Here is a 19,045-nt window from a genome sequence, read left to right on the forward strand (position 1 = left end):
ACATTATCAAATGATCAAATGATACAATATCATATAACTAGTTTACTTTTCTATGTAATTTTTTCTTACCTCGTATTTGCCCTTTAGCTGTGCAACTAAGTCACTTATCCTAGACATCACCTCGTAATCGTGCATTAAATCGCTCATTTCTACACAAAGATTATCCGCACCCGCTTGTCCACATTCTCCGCTTTTGTCAGACTTCAGACTGCCACCTTTATTTAAACCAGCAGTCAGTAAGCGACTCAATGTTGGCGAAGTACTTGTATCCTGAATCTGTATCAATACATACATGTTATTACTATCACGACTGCCTATCAGTTGATTATTAATTATTGGATGTTCTAAAAATATTAAATTGTATTTGTACCTCAATATCTGATACAGGATATGTCCACTTCAAGGTTAGTCTCTCGCTTCCACTGAAGTCTTCCGTGGACCGTGGGGTTACGGAAACGCACACTACGAGATCATTCAATAACAATAACCTTCTCCTCTTGGACTTCGTTATCATTCCATTTTGATTAAACTCCTACAACAATTGAACGTAACGTAAGTAATTCATCATTGTGATCCTATATTACAAAGTGATAATGCTTACCAATTGCGTGACGTTATCTTCCCTTATGAGATACCTGGACGACGACGAAAGAGGACGATGAGATAATTTTCCAGACACGTGTCGTAACATCTCTTTAAACGCCTGGAACTGTTCCGCTTCTCGTTTTCTTTCGTTCAACATTTCAGCCAGGCTCTCTAATTGGGTCAACGCTAATTGTAACGACATTCTATCGTGATGTCCTTGGGGCGTATGTTTCAATAAGTCCTAATGAAAGTTTGTATCACTATGATGCAATTAGCGGAAATCAAGTTAAACGTATACTTCTGTGCACGGTAGGCGTCCCTAGGGAAAATGGCAATGCAGAGGAAGGAAACCATCAGACTTTTTTCCTGGTTTGTAGGTTTTCAATTTTAGAAAATTTGGGAGTGCAGCAAATGTACGATACTTCTCTCTTATTCAAAGGATGCCTACGTTGCATCGAAGAATGCATTCATTAGTGTACTTACTTGTAAGAATAGTATAAATTGTGGAAACCTCTGTACTGGTTTAACCATTAATCCGAAAAAGGATAGTCTGTCATGTGCGCTAATTTGTTTCACCTATAAATACGACAGCGATAAATACAATCATTACTTTACTAAAAATACAATCATAAAAAAACCCGTGATGCAAGACAAACCTTGAAAAAATCAGCCAAGGCAGTCTTTCTCTTAGACTCCTGCTTAGCCAAATCCATAGCTACTGAAAAATTATTTATAAACCCGCTATAAATGTCAAGAACGATAGCTTTGCTGAAACTGGCTACAAACACGTCTCCTAACTTTTCATCTTTGTCCCATGAACGCACGCATTCCGCTAACGCGATTCTGAACAACGTATGGCATTGCAGAATCTCAGGCAATCTATGAAACAACGTCGCTATTTTCGCCTGACTTAATATAGGCGGTGAGGATTCCTCCAAAGGTTTCTTGTAATCCTGAAACGGAACGCGTATCTTCAACGTGATCCTCAATTCCGCGAAAGGGGCTCGAATACTGGTATTAGTGGTGATACGATACATTCACTAGCCTCTGCAATGTAGACACGTAACTGTTCTCGGAGTGCACTATAGCGGCTACTATGTGTCGACGCTTCAACTGTTGAGGAGTTAAATTCGGAGGTGTCGGTGGAAGTGCAGGCGGCGTTTGTCTACGTTGTTGCATACACTGGAACTGCACCATCGCGCTGTTTTCTTCTTCCACCTAAAACAGAAACATAATAAATTTTCTGAGTATGAAGTTCTTGTAAAAATTGTAGAATATTAATCTCTTCGAAAACAGTTTTTGTATAGTGTATATATATGTTATAGTGGTGTGTGTTAAAGGAATTAAGCTTGAAGGGGACTAATCTGAACAAAGGAATGAAATCTTACAAAACAGAAGTAAATGGTCTTCTTTTAACACACTATCTATACAATCTGGTTATTAACAAACAGAATGTTCATATTTAATATGATACAGATACCAAAAGAATTAAGTTTGAAAAGAGAAAAACTAAATCCTAATGTAATTACTTCGCACAGTTGCGGCATTTGAGGTGTTTTAATGGGACTGGTGAGGGAAACAGTGTCGGAGGAGTCAACGTCATACTGTTGCGTCGACCCCCTCCGAATGCTAAACCATCTGGATAGTCTTCCATGGTTCCCGGGCGAATCCAATGGGTCAGCATTGTTCACTCGCATATTCTGCGGTCTCCATTTGTCACACAGCGTTCTCGCCTTGTGTAACGTGTTCCTCAACTGGCAATTACTTCTGTAAAAATTATTTAGGCTATTAGTTCTTTTCATAGAGGAAGGGTATAATTGTATATTTTCCAATAATGGAGGAACAATGACTGTACGGGAAATGGTGCGATAAAACGTTACTTACTTAATACTGATATTACTCTTCTCGCTTTCATCGTCCGAGGAGAGGTCATGATCCGACGCTGAGCACCAAGAGTCCTCGCTTCTAGCAGATTGCGTCGAAGTGTTGGACCTGGTTGCCTCCAACGAAGGATGCTGTCTGTGCGTTTGCCCGACAGTTTCCATTTTAGTCGGACCTACGTCATCCCATGATCTGCACCTTGAACGTGGTTCATCTGCAACAATGCGATACGTTCAAATTTAATATATATTCGGTTTATTTTAAACTTAGGTGCTGATCTACACCACCTTGAAACGTCCTGTGAAGGTCATATTACAATTTTTAAATGATCACACGTTAACATTTATAAATTCCTAAATTCTCTAAACCTACAAATTTCTGAACCTCCACTTCTAAATACAATTAAAAAATTCCTGAAACTTTCCAAATTCTTACATCCATGGCATACTGTCAATTCAGTGTTCCCTATTTCGTTATCGTCAAATATGAAGAAAGATTCGTTGAACGATTTCTCCGAGATAACTCATTAGCATACGCCTTAACATTGCTGTATTTTTGTGAAACACTTGACGAAAGCATCTATTTATACAACTATGTCTCAATCGTAACAAGATTTAATCACTGTTCCTCGAAAGTCGATTAAATCATTATTATTTGCAGTTTAATCGAAAATGGTAGTCTCTCAAGCTTGTCGCTCTACTTTTTTCCAAAATAAATTCTCTACACTTTCTCCAGTTTGGTAACGCATATAGATAGTGGTATCTTTTATCAAATGTTTGCCACTAACTAATGGAAGAATACCAAATGCACAACGCTCGTGAAAATCTACTCGCGACAAAGATGTTTGGAAACAACTATGCATACAGATTACCAATGTGAGTCATTTCTTGAAATTCGTAACGTTGATCAAACCGCATCGTACATAGCTGACCTTTGCTCGCGGTACGCTATGAATTCATTAAATGCATTTTTTTATCGCAAAAAGGAATTGAAGGTCATCCGCATTGTTCTCAAGATGGCAGCCGCATGCTGAGCTTCTTCCGAATACATTTTTATGCATGATTTTTCTCAAGGAAGTATTGCGCGTATTTCTTATGTAGATCAATTCAAGGAGTTCAAAAGTTCAAACGTAATCCTGGAGGAGATACCAGATACAAACGCAAAGACCTTCGTACAGTGAGAAAATAAGATTCGTGTAATTTAAAATAGCGTCGAAAATATCAAAATATAAGTGTGAGTGACGCCTGCTCGTTTATTCCGAATATCATTCATGAACTTTGTGTGGTCTGCGTCAGTTCGCCTGTCGCTCCCGGCAATCGTTCGAGTTAAACACTTGACTCGTTCCCACGTTTCGGAGATAGACGTGGACAATGATCAATGTTTACTCTCTTACGGAGTCTGAAACGTTCAAATTTCGAAATGTTTAGATTTTCAAAGTCTACGGCGTCAAATTCCACAATTCATAAATTCCTAATTCTCTAAATCTCAAATTTCCCAATTTTCAAATTTCCAATTCCCATATTTCCCAATTTCCACATTCCCTAATTTCCACAGTTCCCAATTCCCACATTCCCCAATTCCCACATTTCCTAATTTCTACATTTCCCAATTCCCACATTTCCCAATTCCCACATTTCCCAATTCCCACATTCCCCAATTCCCACATTCCCCAAATTCCAAACTCCCCAAATCCCAAACTCCCCAAATCCCAAGCTCCCCAAATCCCAAACTCCCCAAATCCCAAACTCCCCAAATTCCAATCTCCCCAAATCCCAAATCCCCCGAATTCCAAATCCCCCGAATCCCAAATCCCCCGAATCCCAAATCCCCCGAATTCCAAATCCCCCGAATCCCAAATCCCCCGAATCCCAAATCCCCCGAATCCCAAATCCCCCGAATCCCAAATCTCCGAAATCCCAAATCCCCCAAATCTCCGAAATCCCAAATCCCCCAAATCCCAAATCCCTAATTCCCCAAATCTCCCAAATCCCAAATCCCCCGAACCCCTAATTCCCCAAATCTCCCAAATCCCAAATCCTAAATCCCCCAATCCCAAATTCTCCAAATCCCAAATTCCCAATTCCCCAAATCCTCCAAATCCCCCAAATCCCAAATCCCCAATTCCCCAAATTCCTAAATATCCCAATCCTCAGACCCCAAAGTTAAAAAAAATGGCCATAAAGTCTACGTAAAACATTTAAAACGGTTTTATGAATTAAAATGCTCACGTGCCATTTATAAATGTGGGAAAGAACGAACGAAATGCAGAATGAGCCGCGTTAACCAGATAGTCACCCTGATGTTAACACCGAGGTAACTTGAGTGCGGCACGCACACCGGAAGATCCAATAAAACCAACAACGCGTGAACCTACCACTTCCGCACGGGGGACTGTCAGCATCGCAGCATCGTTAATTGCAACAGAATAAATCCTAAGTTCAAGTTCAAAGGATGCAAGTCTTTTGATATCAGAATTCATGTTTTGTATCTTGTAACAGCATACACCTGTTTTAGCGCCTTAGCTTCATTATTAATGGATCTTGAATTTCCCTCCTTTTTGCTGTACATACGGAAAAGGAAATTGCTAGAACAATTATGTATAATGTATACAACATATGTTCAGTATTAACTAACTAGTAATTAAATTAATATTAATTTAACTTCTAATCTCTCGGTAAGATCGGAAAATTTAATATCGAATTGTGTCTTCGTTAAGAATGTTTCTACTTGAAAGAAAGGTTATGTCACCTTCGATTACCATAAAGCTCAATACAGTTGCACGGTCGAGTCTTGCTTTTTTACCGATACTCCTAGAACCTTGGATCTGTATCTTAACGGAATTAGTCACTGAACGTATTCATCAGATTGCGTCTCATTATATAATTCTTAACGCATAATCTAACCGAGTATGTATTGTTACATCAACATTTGAAATTTTCAAATCGACATGAATATTGCAACGCGTCGAACTCGATTTCTTAACGACCGATTACTCTTTGCTATGTTAACACTGATCGCGAGCAAATTCATGGAAAAATGCGCAGTGCAGTGTCACGTTCAAGGATATTTTCGATCTTCGTCACTTTTCTAATAAGTCTGCTTTTGTATTTTACACCTACAGTAAATATATGTCTTTTTCATCAGCACAGAAACATTAGAAACATAACTATTGCGAGATGACCACGAGAGGAGAGGCTATGTACTGTATTCCAATTTGGCGGGAAATTTGAACAAGGTATTTTCATAGAATAGAGATGTGTAATTACAAAGCTTTGCTAAATGTAACTGTGCCTTATTTTTAAAGTACTATATGTTAACTTTGAGTAAAAATATTTAAGACAAGATTTTATAAGGCCTCGAACTAGTTCCGTCTATAAGTCGTCCTTGAACTAAGCAAATTTATGATAACGAAACTATTAAGAGGATTATATGATTTATCCAAAAATAGTCTTAATACATGTCATTGAAGAATTCATGCATACGAATCACGTTTCTTAAGCAACAATGTGATCTCTGAAGACATATTAACGATTATGATTATGAGCGATTATGTACGACATAGCGTTACATCACTTTTTCCTAAATGGTAAAGACTGAATAGGTAAAACGATTCCTTTTACAGTAGCCATAAGAAATATTAAATTTGTACTACTTCAAAATGAAAATTCTTTTTCAACGAGTAACGCGAACTTCGTCAATATAACCTAAAAATGATACTGTTTTAAGACTATTTGGCGGAGAGTTAAGCCGAGTATATTTATGAAAACAATTTCAAGAGAACATCGCAAACATACGAACTTTATTGCCCTGTCTTGTACAAGGGTAAAAGGCTAAAGGTTCAAGGATAAAAACACAGCCGAGAAGAACGCGATCTTCGCACCGTATCCTTTCTTCTTGCAAACCGGAAATCACCATGAACGACACACAACGCATTCAGAATGTTCACTCGACACGTCAGTTCGACCTCGAGACTAACACGCGCTCGTTTCTACAAACGAGATATCTTGAACGGGCGGGAAATGAAAGGAGAGCAATAAACAGAGACGTTAGGCTAACCAAATTTCTAAATTTAAAACTTTATAAATTTCCACAGATTTACTTTCCGCGGCGCCTAAGTTCTCCTAAGCTAATTTTCCGCAAACTGTACACGTTTAGTCAACGTACTTACTAGCTTGATTTACTGTAACAGAAATATTTATCAGGCTTCAGTGAACCGAGAGAAACAATGCAACGATGCTCTTTGAACGGAGCTTCGTAGAATGAAAAACGACGACTCCGTAGATCGGAGCTTACGGGATAAATCATATCATTGGCAGCAGACTTGGTCATTACTGTCTTCGGAGATAAACACGACCGGTCGAGACACCCCTATTGCTTCGTAGGTTTTACTCGCGCGCAGGAAGTCGATTATCGCGCCACCATGCATCGCGTACATAAGCGATCAAGAAAATCATGTTCAATAACGAGGATGAGCATGATCACCAATTTAAGGACTGTTTAAAATGTACTTAATTTTATGCTGCCAGCCATTACTGCCGTTTCACCGGATCAATTTTATGCCTGGCCATTAAATGCGAATTAAAATAATCAACTTTCCTCCTTTTAATACCTGTTGTTCTACAAAAACAACCTGGTTATGCGTATTCCTTTATGAATAACTAAATTAAATTATTTGCTATTAAAAGAATGTTCAATGTTCCTTCTTTTCAAGTACAAATATAAAGCAAGATTTTGGATTTTATGTTCCATTAAAAATATTAGCATTTCGTGATTTATAGAACATCGAGTGCAGCATGGAAGCGGACGTTGATACATGGGTCATGCACGCAATTTAGCGTTTAAGCGTGGGTCACGTACGCAATTTAACGTTTAAGCGTACATCAATTGCAGAATTTAATGTTGGAACATGGGATATCTATGATTATGCGTGGGTCACCCATATAATTTATTGTCGGGCGTGGGTCATCCAGGGTGGCGCGTGGGTCATTTGCAGAATTTGAATTTTAAGGCTTGGTCACTCCACAGAATCCATATCGACCCGTGGGTCACGCGATGAAGTTGTTATCGAGTCGTGGGTCACTCGCGTAAATTAATATTTGGGCGTGGGTCATTCGTGAAATTAAACTTCTAAGCGCGGATCATCCATACAAGTCAAAATTGTTGCGTGGGTCACGCGAAATATTCAGCACCGTGCAGTGGGTCATGTGAGATATTTAGTATCATGCAACGGATCACTGGAAATATTCAGTATCATGCTGTGGGTCATGTGAAATATTCAGTATCACGTCGTGGGTCACATGAGATATTCAATATCATGCGGTGGGTCACGCGAGGTATTCGGTATTGAGTCTTAGGTCATAGGATATATCTAGTATTGTGTCGTGGGTCACCCATGTTATTCAGTATCGAGTGTGCGTCATGTTATTTATCTTCAATGTGTAGATCACTCATAAAGTTTAACAGCGATGCATGGGTCATCCAATCCAAAGCGTTGATCATTTACCCATAGTGCCAATTATTTATTGAAAATAATTTAACATCTTGCTATGGGTCACAAGAATAATTTACCGCAGAACATGGATCAATCTACAATTAACTTAAACTCCCAATATCCACAGGTAGAACATTCGAAATAATTACTCGGCAATATTTTAATATAAAAAGATTTGAATGGTGTCATTTAGTAAACAACAAAAAGAGACGCAGTGAGCAGCAATTAAAACGTTAAACTTGTAAAGCAAACGAAACATTGAGTGGTACTTGGGCAGACCACAAGGGGCGAAGGATGACTCGTTTTCTCCGATTCACCGAACACTCAAATTATTTTTTCAACGTGTGTCGCAACACGGACTTTCACGAACGAAAATGTTTGAAAACTTATCGTTCTCTGCCCACGCGGCTCTGGCCACGCACGAGTGAACCGAGTACAAACGTGTCGGCTATCTAGCGCGTGCATGCACAACGGACGAGCACGTGTACTTTTACAAGGAAAAATATTTGCGAATCACTTTTTCTTTCTTTTTGAAAACAATTTCCGAGATTCATGCTGCGTTCGCGAACGAATGTACTCTCGGTTTATTCGTTCAACAAACAGGCCGTGGAACGAAGTGTTCGAGAAGAAATTCTGTAACGGCTAGGTACACATACATTTTTAGCCCTTGCAAAGGCAATTGAGTACTCGTTGAAGATCCGATACTTTGCATTTTAAGATTTGCGAAGAAAATATCGCGAAGAGTTTGGAGATAGCGAACGATAGGATGACGGAACGAAATAATTTTAGAAAGGAAATTGATAAACGATTTTATGCACGCGATTGTACACGTGATTTGGCTTTCTTTCCATCATCGATTTCGTTCTCGTCAAAAGCAGACAAGTTAATCTTTGGAACTGACATCTGATAGATATAACAGTTCGATTTTAATATAGCACGACGAACAGTACTCTGTTATCGAAGTACCCATTTGTTCCCTTTTCACGAACAGATACAAGAGAAATGAAATCCAGTCCTGTTTAGAAATCTCTTACAAAACGTACCAAGAATTACAATGTTTCTTTATCTATACTACCATCCGACTATATCAAATTGGAAGCCGCACTCAAAATGTTAATAAATTGGACAGTTTCCCAACTATCTACTTCCTACTGCGAATCAATTGCTACGTCACCAGTTTCACGCCAACTAATTCGAAAAGCAATCGCTAGTCCGTGCACACTTCGGAAACATCGAATAACGTAATCCATAATTTTGTCACAACGGGAACTACGTACATGCATAAATTACTCATACTGACCGGAAAATCACGGCAAGGACTTCGAAACCGATTAGAGCACTACCGGTCACAGAACTCGCAGTACTAGGGTCTAATCGAGTTTATTCGCAACATCGAAACACAATACGACGAAATATCTCGCGCAAAATCTTTACCGAAGCACTGGACGAGGCACCGACACACGAGACGTGCCGCGACGACTGGCAACGATTGTCACGAGGACGCCGCTGTTCGCCCCTTTTTCCCGTCGACGATCTCGATGTAAACACGACCGATAAGGACGATAAGAGCAACGCGACCGTCGAGTTGGAGCACACGATCGACACTATTCCTTCGCGAGTCGAGTCGCGTCTCTCATTCTCTGTTGCGGTCGGTTCGACCCACGCGTTCTTACTGGCGAAACAGAGACAGCAGAGGCAGAGGAGCTTTACGCTTGTGTCTCTCCCGATGCACGCGATAGCGCGGGCGCATGCGTTTCACGGATGTCATCTGCGCGTTAAGTGACCGTGTAACGCACGTTGCGAACAACTACTTACGTTTCGCGAGTGTATGTAGCCTTTGCATTGGCGTAACTAGAATTTTCACCTTTGGTCACTAGACAAATGCACGTCGGTACCCTTTGAAAATTTTGGAATTTCAAGACACAGTGATTCGAGAATCTGAGTGTACGGTTCGAGGATTTGAGTATTTAAAAAATGGAGATCTATTTATTTGAGTACTTGGATTTTAGAAACTGAGTATTTACAAATTTAGAATTCTGACCACTTGAGAAGTCAAAAATTTGAAAACTTGTAGTTCTAAAAATGTCCAACATGAGGTAAACGATCATATTTATAAAGAGCCAAATCATCCCTACCTAGTTACGCCAATGTGGTCGATTGCTGCAACGACACGGGTGGAAATGAATCTTCAGAATGATCTATCCTGTTCTCCCGTGGGAGAACGAGCGTCACACTGTAATCGGTTTAATGCCTTGTATTGTTCCAGCCAGCCGAGCGGGATCGAGCAAGGTGTAATACTCCTGACTTCAACTACTGTTAATAACATGTTTCTGAACTACTGTTAATAACATACTCGCTAACTCGCTTCATTTTTATTCAATGCAGCAGTTATCGAGTGCAATTTGAAAATTGATAAGTGCGTTTTTAACTTGCCTTTTTATGTACCGCTGCGGTTAACAAAAGAACTGTTATAAAAAGATGTGATACATAATGTGATATATCGGTCAGTTACGCGGTGACTTCGCTGGCAGTGATTCACCGGTAACCCACGACTAGTCTAACGTGTTAGATTCATTGAACCGACTAGAAGGGAATTGAACAGGTATCGATAACTAATGAAACGTTCATGTATTTGATAATTCGAATAAGACACACATATTGGTACTCGATTATGAACTTAAGATTATCAAAATGATCCATTTCGAAGACTGTGAGTCACTGGAACGACTTTTGCAGGAAGTATTGGTATATTACTATTCGATAAGGATCGCGTAGGTCACTTGAGCGATTTATTAGACTCATACATCGCTCGAGTGATTAATCGAGATTGATAACTGACACTTAAACCAGTTTCGTTGAGGATTTTCCGAAAAAATGTCGTTCATGCGATTCGGCGTCGATGCGTGGGCCACGCGAATTCGAATCGTGGGTCACGCATATTTGAATTCGAAGCGTGAACCATATAAGTAATTGCAACCTCAGATGTTGGCCACGCAAGTAATTTAAGCGCTGGTCCGTGGGTCATCCGTGGGTCACGCATATTTGAATTCGAAGCGTGAACCACATAAGTAATTGCAATCTCAGATGTTGGCCACGCAAGTAATTTAAGCGCTGGTCCGTGGGTCATGCGTGGGTCACGCAGTCGATTTGAAGTCGATGCATGTTATACGTAAAATATTATTGTGACGAAGTGTAGACCATGTAAATGATACCAATACCGGTGGGTCACACGTGGGTCATGTAGTCGATTTGAACTCGGGGCATGGTATACATGAAATATTAACGTGTGGGTCATGTAACTGATACAAGTATCGGTGGGACATGTAAACAACTGAGATTTAAAATCGTGGGTCACCCAGTCGAAATAGGATCGAAAGCATACGATGATGCGTGGGTCATGGAAGCAATTCGAATAAGATAAAAGAGTGTTAACGATTTAAAGTTAAGAGTCAGTACCCCGATATTACTGGTCGTGGGTCAATTCAACAATTTACTATTGAAGGTCTAGGACACAATCGAACGTGGGTCATTACGAACTACTAAAATCTATGAGTCAGTAGTAGTAGGTCATGGTTGCCATTTACAACGCTCCAATATGTATCATTCAGTTCCCATAACTCCTAAAATAAAAAAATTTCATACGAAATTTGCATATCCGTTGGAATATTACGAAATGGCGGTTATCAATATCCTGTCTGCCGTTTATCTCCGCGTGTGGACACAAAGGGACACGTATTCTCGTAAATTCGTATCGTAACATACACCAGTTACTTGTTAATGGAGCACCAGGGCAATATGGTACCGTCAGGTTTTATCGCTTACACTTCCAGTCGGTTTATTAATTTTACACGCACATGCGTTATACAGAGTGTTCCGCGACGAAACGCGTGTTCAAACATCCTGAAAATGTATCCGTGTACTTTGTCGCGGAACACCCAATATATTCGCAGAACGCGCGACGTAGATCTCTGGGATTACCGCTTCACGTGCACGAAGCTTTCACACTCGGGGTACATTCAATTTTCCGCGAGAATAGTTCGAAAGAAAAATGGAGCATTGTTCTGCTTTGATTAAAATTTTTCCAATTCGCGTGTATCTCGATCGCTGGTTTACCCCACGATTTATAGAGTGAATCTGCTGACGTGTAGCTATTCAAAGTACAACGAATACTCGGAGAACACGGATAGGGGGGAGAGAGGTGGCTCTATTTCAAACGTTATTACGCATTCGCGAGTGGAAAAGGGTATTCCACGTTGGGTGCACACGAAGCGCCGTTTAAAATTTCTGTTGTACTACCGTGAACAGCGATAACTGGCAGGTGCTATGGGTCAAGTTCTTATTTCAACTTTTACTTAGTCCTCGGTAAACAACGGCTCTAAAACAAACAGGAAACGTCGCGAGCAGCTGCAACGATAACGTGAATTCGTGTACACGGAGATCCTTCTTGTTTATACGCGACGGTAAGCGTGTAAAACAAGTTGCAACATTTTCGAAATTTGTCCTTGCAGGGCAGACGTTCGTGCACGAAATATATCCTGAATGCATCGGTATGCTCGAAATCTGCAGTCGGTCGAAACAGTTAAGTTCCCCTGTGTATCAAACACCTACGTGAATGCAGTTCGCCTACGAGCAATATATTGTCTCCTTCGTTCGAAAATAGAAGCGGGTACGCATCCTCCTTGATTGTGTTCCTTTCAATGGATACCGCTGTTTGCTTGGCGCAGGTTACAGAGAAACCGGCACATCGAACGGATAAAGCGTAGCATGCAGGTGCAGCGCGGCAATGCACAACAAACTGCAGGTACACGACCGTTTTCTCACACAAAGGCGTGCGGTAGCTGCAATACCCAAGATGCATCCCACACGACGCGATGAACTTTCTCGTTTGCTGGCATATTGGCTGAACGATTTTATTTCTGCAACTACTGCAGCTTTTTAACGCAAACATCTTACACAGAACCTGTGCTTCATATTTCTCGAAACGACAATACCACAAGTTCGAAGAAAGGATCTGACCCACTTACAGTGGCATAAAATCGATAGAAACTTCTGAATGGATTCGTACAAACAAGAATCATTATCAAATCGCGAGGACGTTTCAATTAAACGGAGGACATGCTATTCTTATTTTCCGGAAGTCCCTTATAAAACGTATTGCGTCACAGGTGTGTACAAACGCTTCATATTGTTATACCTACACAGACCAATTAACGACAACTATCATCGCGGGTATCGTTTAACTTCGTATTCTAACGAGGCGATTAAGCGTTTTGTATTTCCGTCACATAACGTTTTCGTTGTTATTCGTATCAGCCGTTCGTGGATAATTTTCCACGACGTGGGTCACTTAGACTGTTTTAGAGTGAGTCATGCAATTTGGCAAGGGTTCATAGGTCGATGCATTTTGTTATGTATTCGTGGGTCATGTATGGATCGCTCGTGCATTATGCGCGTGTATGGGTCATGTATATGATTTAACGTGGATTGTGGGGCACTTAGACGATTCATCGTTGTGACGTTGGGTCACCCATGCAATTTGACAATGGTTCGTATGTTGATCATGTATTCGTGGGTCATGCATGGACCATTCATATAATGTGACGTAATTGTGTGGGTCATGTATGACTCGATCATGGGCGACTTAAAACTAGTGAATGTGTGGGTCACTCGCGATATAGCATTGAAGTGTTATTCATACAATTTGGCGCTCGGTAGTGGATCATAACTTAGCGTAGAAGAGTGGGTCACAATTTAGTACCCGGCGTGGGAACCCTAAGAATTCAGCATTGTGGGTCACTGATACGATTTAACATTGAGTAAGACACGGGATTTAGAATTAAAACGTGAGTCACTACTCAACACCGAAGCGTGCATTACTCGCATAATTTTTATGTCTACGGCGTGGGTCATTCGCAGAATTTATCATTGGACAGTGATTTAATATTATGGTGCAGATTACTTTTACAACTTGATATCGAAGCGTAGGTCATGTAAGCGATTTAGCACCGGATCACCGATAATTTTGTGTATACGTGAGTCATGCAAATTAGTAGTAAGCAGTTAGATGTTTCAATTCGTCAATTTGTTTAGGAGTCGTCAAAAACTAATTGGTTAAAGTATGGGTCATGCTGGTGATTTTAATTTTACATCCTTCTTGTTCTCATTATCTCTCATTACACGATCCAACTATCTGAGGGTTAAACACTCGACTCACACTATCGATCCACTCGTGCCCTGCTAAAACGTTACTCACAGTGTACACACGAAGGTAATCTAAACAGTGAATATTTGAGTGAACGGGGGAACCTAACCTAATCATATTCGGAGCAACTTTATTTCAATAATCTGAGGAAAATCAGTAAACTCTATGTACGTCAATTAGTTAAAAACATAAGTAGCAAATAGCGTGGGTCTACATGTGTAAGTCTGGCAACAGCGCGCCACTTGAATGCTCATTGTAAGCACGTAGCCTAGCTCGTGTGTGCCCGAGCCGTGTGAGCGGCTCACGGAGAGGCCAGCTTTTTACAGTGACACACGTGCTCCCCACTAACTTTATTTCTGACGACAGAGTTCACGATTCGAGGAGTCATCGGCACGAGAATACTTCCTTTTTCGCTAGCGGGGAGCCGAATTTACTGCGACTACGCACCCGGTTATCCCTGTCCCCTTACACGTTCGCATTTAAACACGCATAACTGAGATTAGCGGCAACTGCGTTTTCACACCGACCAGCACGCGAACTAGTTCGGTTACCAGTAACTTCGGTTTTCGATCGATAGAATGCAGTTTCGACACTTTTACGCCGCGAATGAATCTTGAATGGGAAGCTGTTACATAACGAGGATCGATGACCTCGACCGTTATGAACAATGACTCGAAAAACGATTAGAAACCTTGTTTAACCCATATGAACCCCTCCTTAGAAGCTAACCTTCGGATGGTAGGGTGGGGTCGAACGGAAACGCGGGAAAGATATCACCGATGAATAATTCACTTGTTTCAAATCGAACGATTATTTTTAACGAATTCTATTTTCTTTTAAATTTACAATCATTTACTCAACGCATAGCAACATTGGGAACGACGATTTGTGATCATTTTAATTTATAATTAAAACTTAAATTTAAAAGTTTTTGCCAAGAATTTAAAATACACCTTCGCGTGTATTATACTCCTTGCACGAACTATATAAATAACTTTGTTTTAATTCTGTAGCTGAATCAAAATGACCTAGTAGAGATAGTTATTTAAATAGATACGCAAGTACAGTTTAAAGGCATTGAACTCTATTGGCGGTATACGTATCTGTGGGAGAGAGGAAAAGTAAACGCGAAACAGGTTTTAGGAAAAGCAAAGTAATTCGCGTCCTACTAAATAATACAGGTTAATATCGAATTACGCGTATATACCGTGCCATTATCGTTACGAATTGCCTTTTGCGGTTGCAGACACGCGATGCTCGTCACGGTCAGTGTCCCATTTTGCTCTCGCTTCGTACTTTTTTCTTCTGCATCGTGACGATCAATCTACGTAACATACGACTTTGTGCAGATTTTCTTGCTGTTACTACCTCATCCTGACGTTACTAGGCACGCTTTGATGGATTATGTATCTCGTTAAACAGTGAAGCAGTGACGAGGCACCACCAGTCTAGATACGTTTATCTGCTCGCGCGAAAAAACTCTGCTTACGTAATAAACCTCGTTTCGATTTGACGGAGACATAATGTTAACGTTAACGATCAACGAACGGAAAGACGCGTTACGGATGAATCGATACGAGTAAATACGAGTACATACTCGATCCCAAGTACGCTTAGTATCGACACTACTTGCTATCGAAAAAAGTGCGTACTTGTGTCGAGTGGTGAGAGTTATCGATATGAAAGTGAAGGTAGATTATGTTCGAATGGTAACAAGTGAAACTAAATTTTATTAACATCTATAATATTATTTCCCGAACTTTAGATATCGGTATATTCTTTCTCAGATTTATGGCATGATCAGATTCTATCGGTCTAATTATCTTAATTATATACACTAATGATGTATGTAATTACTTTTTTATCAATTACTATCCGTACACTATTATAATCAAGCTGACGATGCTCGTTCGTACGAACGTTACGAAGTTGAACGAAGATGCACGAGCACCGGTGAATTTTGGAATTGTTTGAACGAAGCGCTTGTCACAATTTGAATATGAAAATTTGATTGATACAGAGTAAAAAATATAAATCCGGTGATATATAATATAAATTGGATCGGTATTTAATAGATGACTATGAATATTCAATCGGACGTGTTCGACATACAATTATTCGTATCGTTTCGAAAGATACAAATTAGTATCTATTTGTTCCCTTTCACTATCTCAACCGGTTCATCTACGTGGTACAATTGAACGAATGAAATACGAGGGTACATTTTTTTAATAACGAGCGAAATACCGACGGCCGGTATGACATTTCAATCTGCACTTTTATAAGAGAAAGCACGCCCACGCGTGAATAACAGGTCCTACAGATCTAGGAGACACTCGATATCGTTCGGTGCGGTTTATAAGTCCATACATCACCCGGCATAAATTACCATATTAACTAACCGTATTAACTAACCGGGGTAAATGGGGTTGCTTAAGCGTCCCAATCTCGGATTACGATAAATTATAATTTTAAATCGATATGTCACAGGTGTCGCGTGTACTACGCCCGATCGAGTCGTTCGAGGCGTGTCGATCACTAATGTACATGATTCTGCGTTAAAAACATACGGCTAATATTTTCATGTAGCATCACGTTATCGGTTTACGTCACAATAGACCGCCCGCGATCGGCAGTTATGATACGAGTCAGACAAAAGGAAATAAAATTACAAAATTTATACCCCGCAAACACTTAATCATTCGTCGAAGAATATTTCGAAACTGTCAACAGGATAAGGTTATTTATAGATAATTGGTAACGTTGTCGACCGCGTTTGCAGCGTGTTACTATGAAAGTACGCGCTAGAAAACTCTGCTATTGGATGCATTATCGATACCTTATTAAAATTTAACGATATTTATCGATAACATTAGCTTTAGTTTGTGCTGTAGAGCGATTCAAAAAATATGATTACGTCATACGAGTGCTTCCAGGAAAAATTTGACGCATCGACTGCCCTGAGGTTCTCCGGTGATTGGCGTCATAAATATTTTGAAATGTTAAACAGCGTAAAGGTTATATCTAGCGGTTAAAGGATTATGTTGCTACTGATTATCGGCATCGAAACGTTTATCGTTAACAGTTAACGTCGTTATAAAATTGATTTGCGGTCATTTTTAATAGTAGGCATTAAAAGTGGCATGGAACCATCAGGAACGCGGAACGGGCACTGTCCCTAAGCTGACGCTGCACGATACGTACGTTTCATCGTTTCCACGCAACCGTGCCGATGCCAATTACCGGAACAATGATCGACCGTGTTGCAACAGAATCCAGTTGCACCGAGTTTGTTTCATAATTCGAACTCTACCCCGTCACTGACACATTCTCGAAAACCGAGGTTATGTTATCGACGAGCCGGGCGTTCTTTCAAATTCATTGAAAAAACCGTAATGACAGCAGGGTGAACGTTCTCCGTTTCTGGTCGAACGCCGTCAGCACGCGTGATACGGTAAGGTCGGTAAAACGCGAACATTCGACGAGACGAAACTCAACTCAACTTACACTTGATCAAGATGACACCGTTATGCAGCTCCTCCATCTCGCGGAGGCGAGCGATCACCCTCGCGTATCGTCCTCCAGGTTAAATCACTTGTTCGTTATCGAGCACCGGCTGGTCCGTGTCTTTCGTTTCGTGTGCGCAACGTGTTCGCGATTCGAGTTCGCAGACCAGGAACATTCACGCGCGCGCAAGCTCGCGTTCCCAAGAGTCGCGTTCGCGGAACGACACTCGGCGTGGAAACGCGACGGACGAGTTAAAAAAAAATCACCGCGCACACGTGGTCACGCGGCCAGCCGCGGGCATAATTAATATCGTGGCGGCATGCACCGATAAGAATGCGTCGCGTTCGACGAAGAAACAACACCACCGAAACCGAGTAAACATGGCCGCGCGCGCGCGCCTCTCTAGCTCTCCGTGGCCAGCGGAGCCGTCACGCACTGAGGGAGGTTGCATGGAAACGAAGGGCACAGAAAGGAGGGACAGAGAGAGGCCGAGCGAGCGAGATAGACCAATGGCTGCGCAAAAGAAAAAGAGACACACGGTCGGTGAGAATGGAACAGAGGGTGCTGCAAGCTGCGAACGAGAGAGAAAGTTTGGGAGAGAGTGAAAAGACGCATGCCATTTGTGTGTGCAAAGGAAACGAGTGAGAGAGAGGTCGACCGGTTGGTTATGTGGAAGAACGAGGACAAAAAAGACAACGAGACAGAGAGGCAGAATGAAAGAGTTGGCTCATTCTGTACGCCAAAGCGGAAGAAGGGAGAAAGAGAGAGTACGATAGACATAAAGAAAGGGAAACAGAGACCGGCTCATCGTTTTATGGTAGTTCGCTGAAACGACCGCTATGCGGAGCCACCTTGAGCGCTTACCTCTCCCCGTCGCTCCACAGATCTCGAGAGCTTACGCTCTGGGACGACCCTGGTTTGTACACTCCAGTGCAATGTTGGCTCACTTTGGATAAGAATTAGCATAAGAGTAAAAACCGCCCATTGTCTTAAATATTAAGACTAAATTTGCGGACCTAAAAATTTCTAGAACCCTAAATCTTCGAATTTTCAAATCTCCAAATTTATTAACTAAAGGTTGTTCTGTAGAAATCGGCGATGCTTGCCAATGTACCGATCCTCTGACCTGAGGCATTGTTAAGCGATCAAAGCGCACAGCAGCTGGACTTTAAGGGTCTTTGAAAATGTGTACCCATTTTTGTGCGCTTAATGGATGGAAAATTCCGAGAAAATTTTAAACTGCGAGAACAGATGCGTCCTTGCATTTGCAAGGATTCTAAGTGATTCGAAAAATATTTGGTTTCCTTATTTAAAAGATAACAATAAGCTACTTAGTGTGTTAAACTTTCGTCACGATTATGTACTAATGTATCTCCGTA

General features: G+C 40.9%; 1 protein-coding gene across 6 annotated transcripts in view; it reads right to left on the reverse strand.

Moving 5' to 3' along the window:
• Positions 1 to 19,045, reverse strand: part of LOC100877278 (rho guanine nucleotide exchange factor 10) — a 37,036-nt gene that overhangs the window by 2,851 nt on the left and 15,140 nt on the right. For 4 of the 6 annotated variants that reach the window (XM_076529193.1, XM_012282702.2, XM_076529191.1 and 1 more), the window contains exons 6-13: positions 2,470 to 2,680; positions 2,115 to 2,352; positions 1,621 to 1,803; positions 1,242 to 1,538; positions 1,069 to 1,161; positions 602 to 826; positions 371 to 532; positions 70 to 276 (exon numbers count right to left, since the gene is read on the reverse strand). In XM_076529193.1, coding sequence (XP_076385308.1) covers positions 70 to 276; positions 371 to 532; positions 602 to 826; positions 1,069 to 1,161; positions 1,242 to 1,538; positions 1,621 to 1,803; positions 2,115 to 2,352; positions 2,470 to 2,680 — 1,616 coding nt within the window. Of the gene's footprint in view, positions 1 to 69; positions 277 to 370; positions 533 to 601; positions 827 to 1,068; positions 1,162 to 1,241; positions 1,539 to 1,620; positions 1,804 to 2,114; positions 2,353 to 2,469; positions 2,681 to 9,257; positions 9,397 to 17,666; positions 18,479 to 19,045 lie in introns of those variants that run through there. The other 2 variants (XM_076529194.1, XM_012282705.2) reach the window with 2 other exon arrangements.

This window comes from Megachile rotundata, chromosome 3, assembly GCF_050947335.1.
Source record: "Megachile rotundata isolate GNS110a chromosome 3, iyMegRotu1, whole genome shotgun sequence".
Classification (NCBI taxonomy): domain Eukaryota; kingdom Metazoa; phylum Arthropoda; class Insecta; order Hymenoptera; family Megachilidae; genus Megachile; species Megachile rotundata.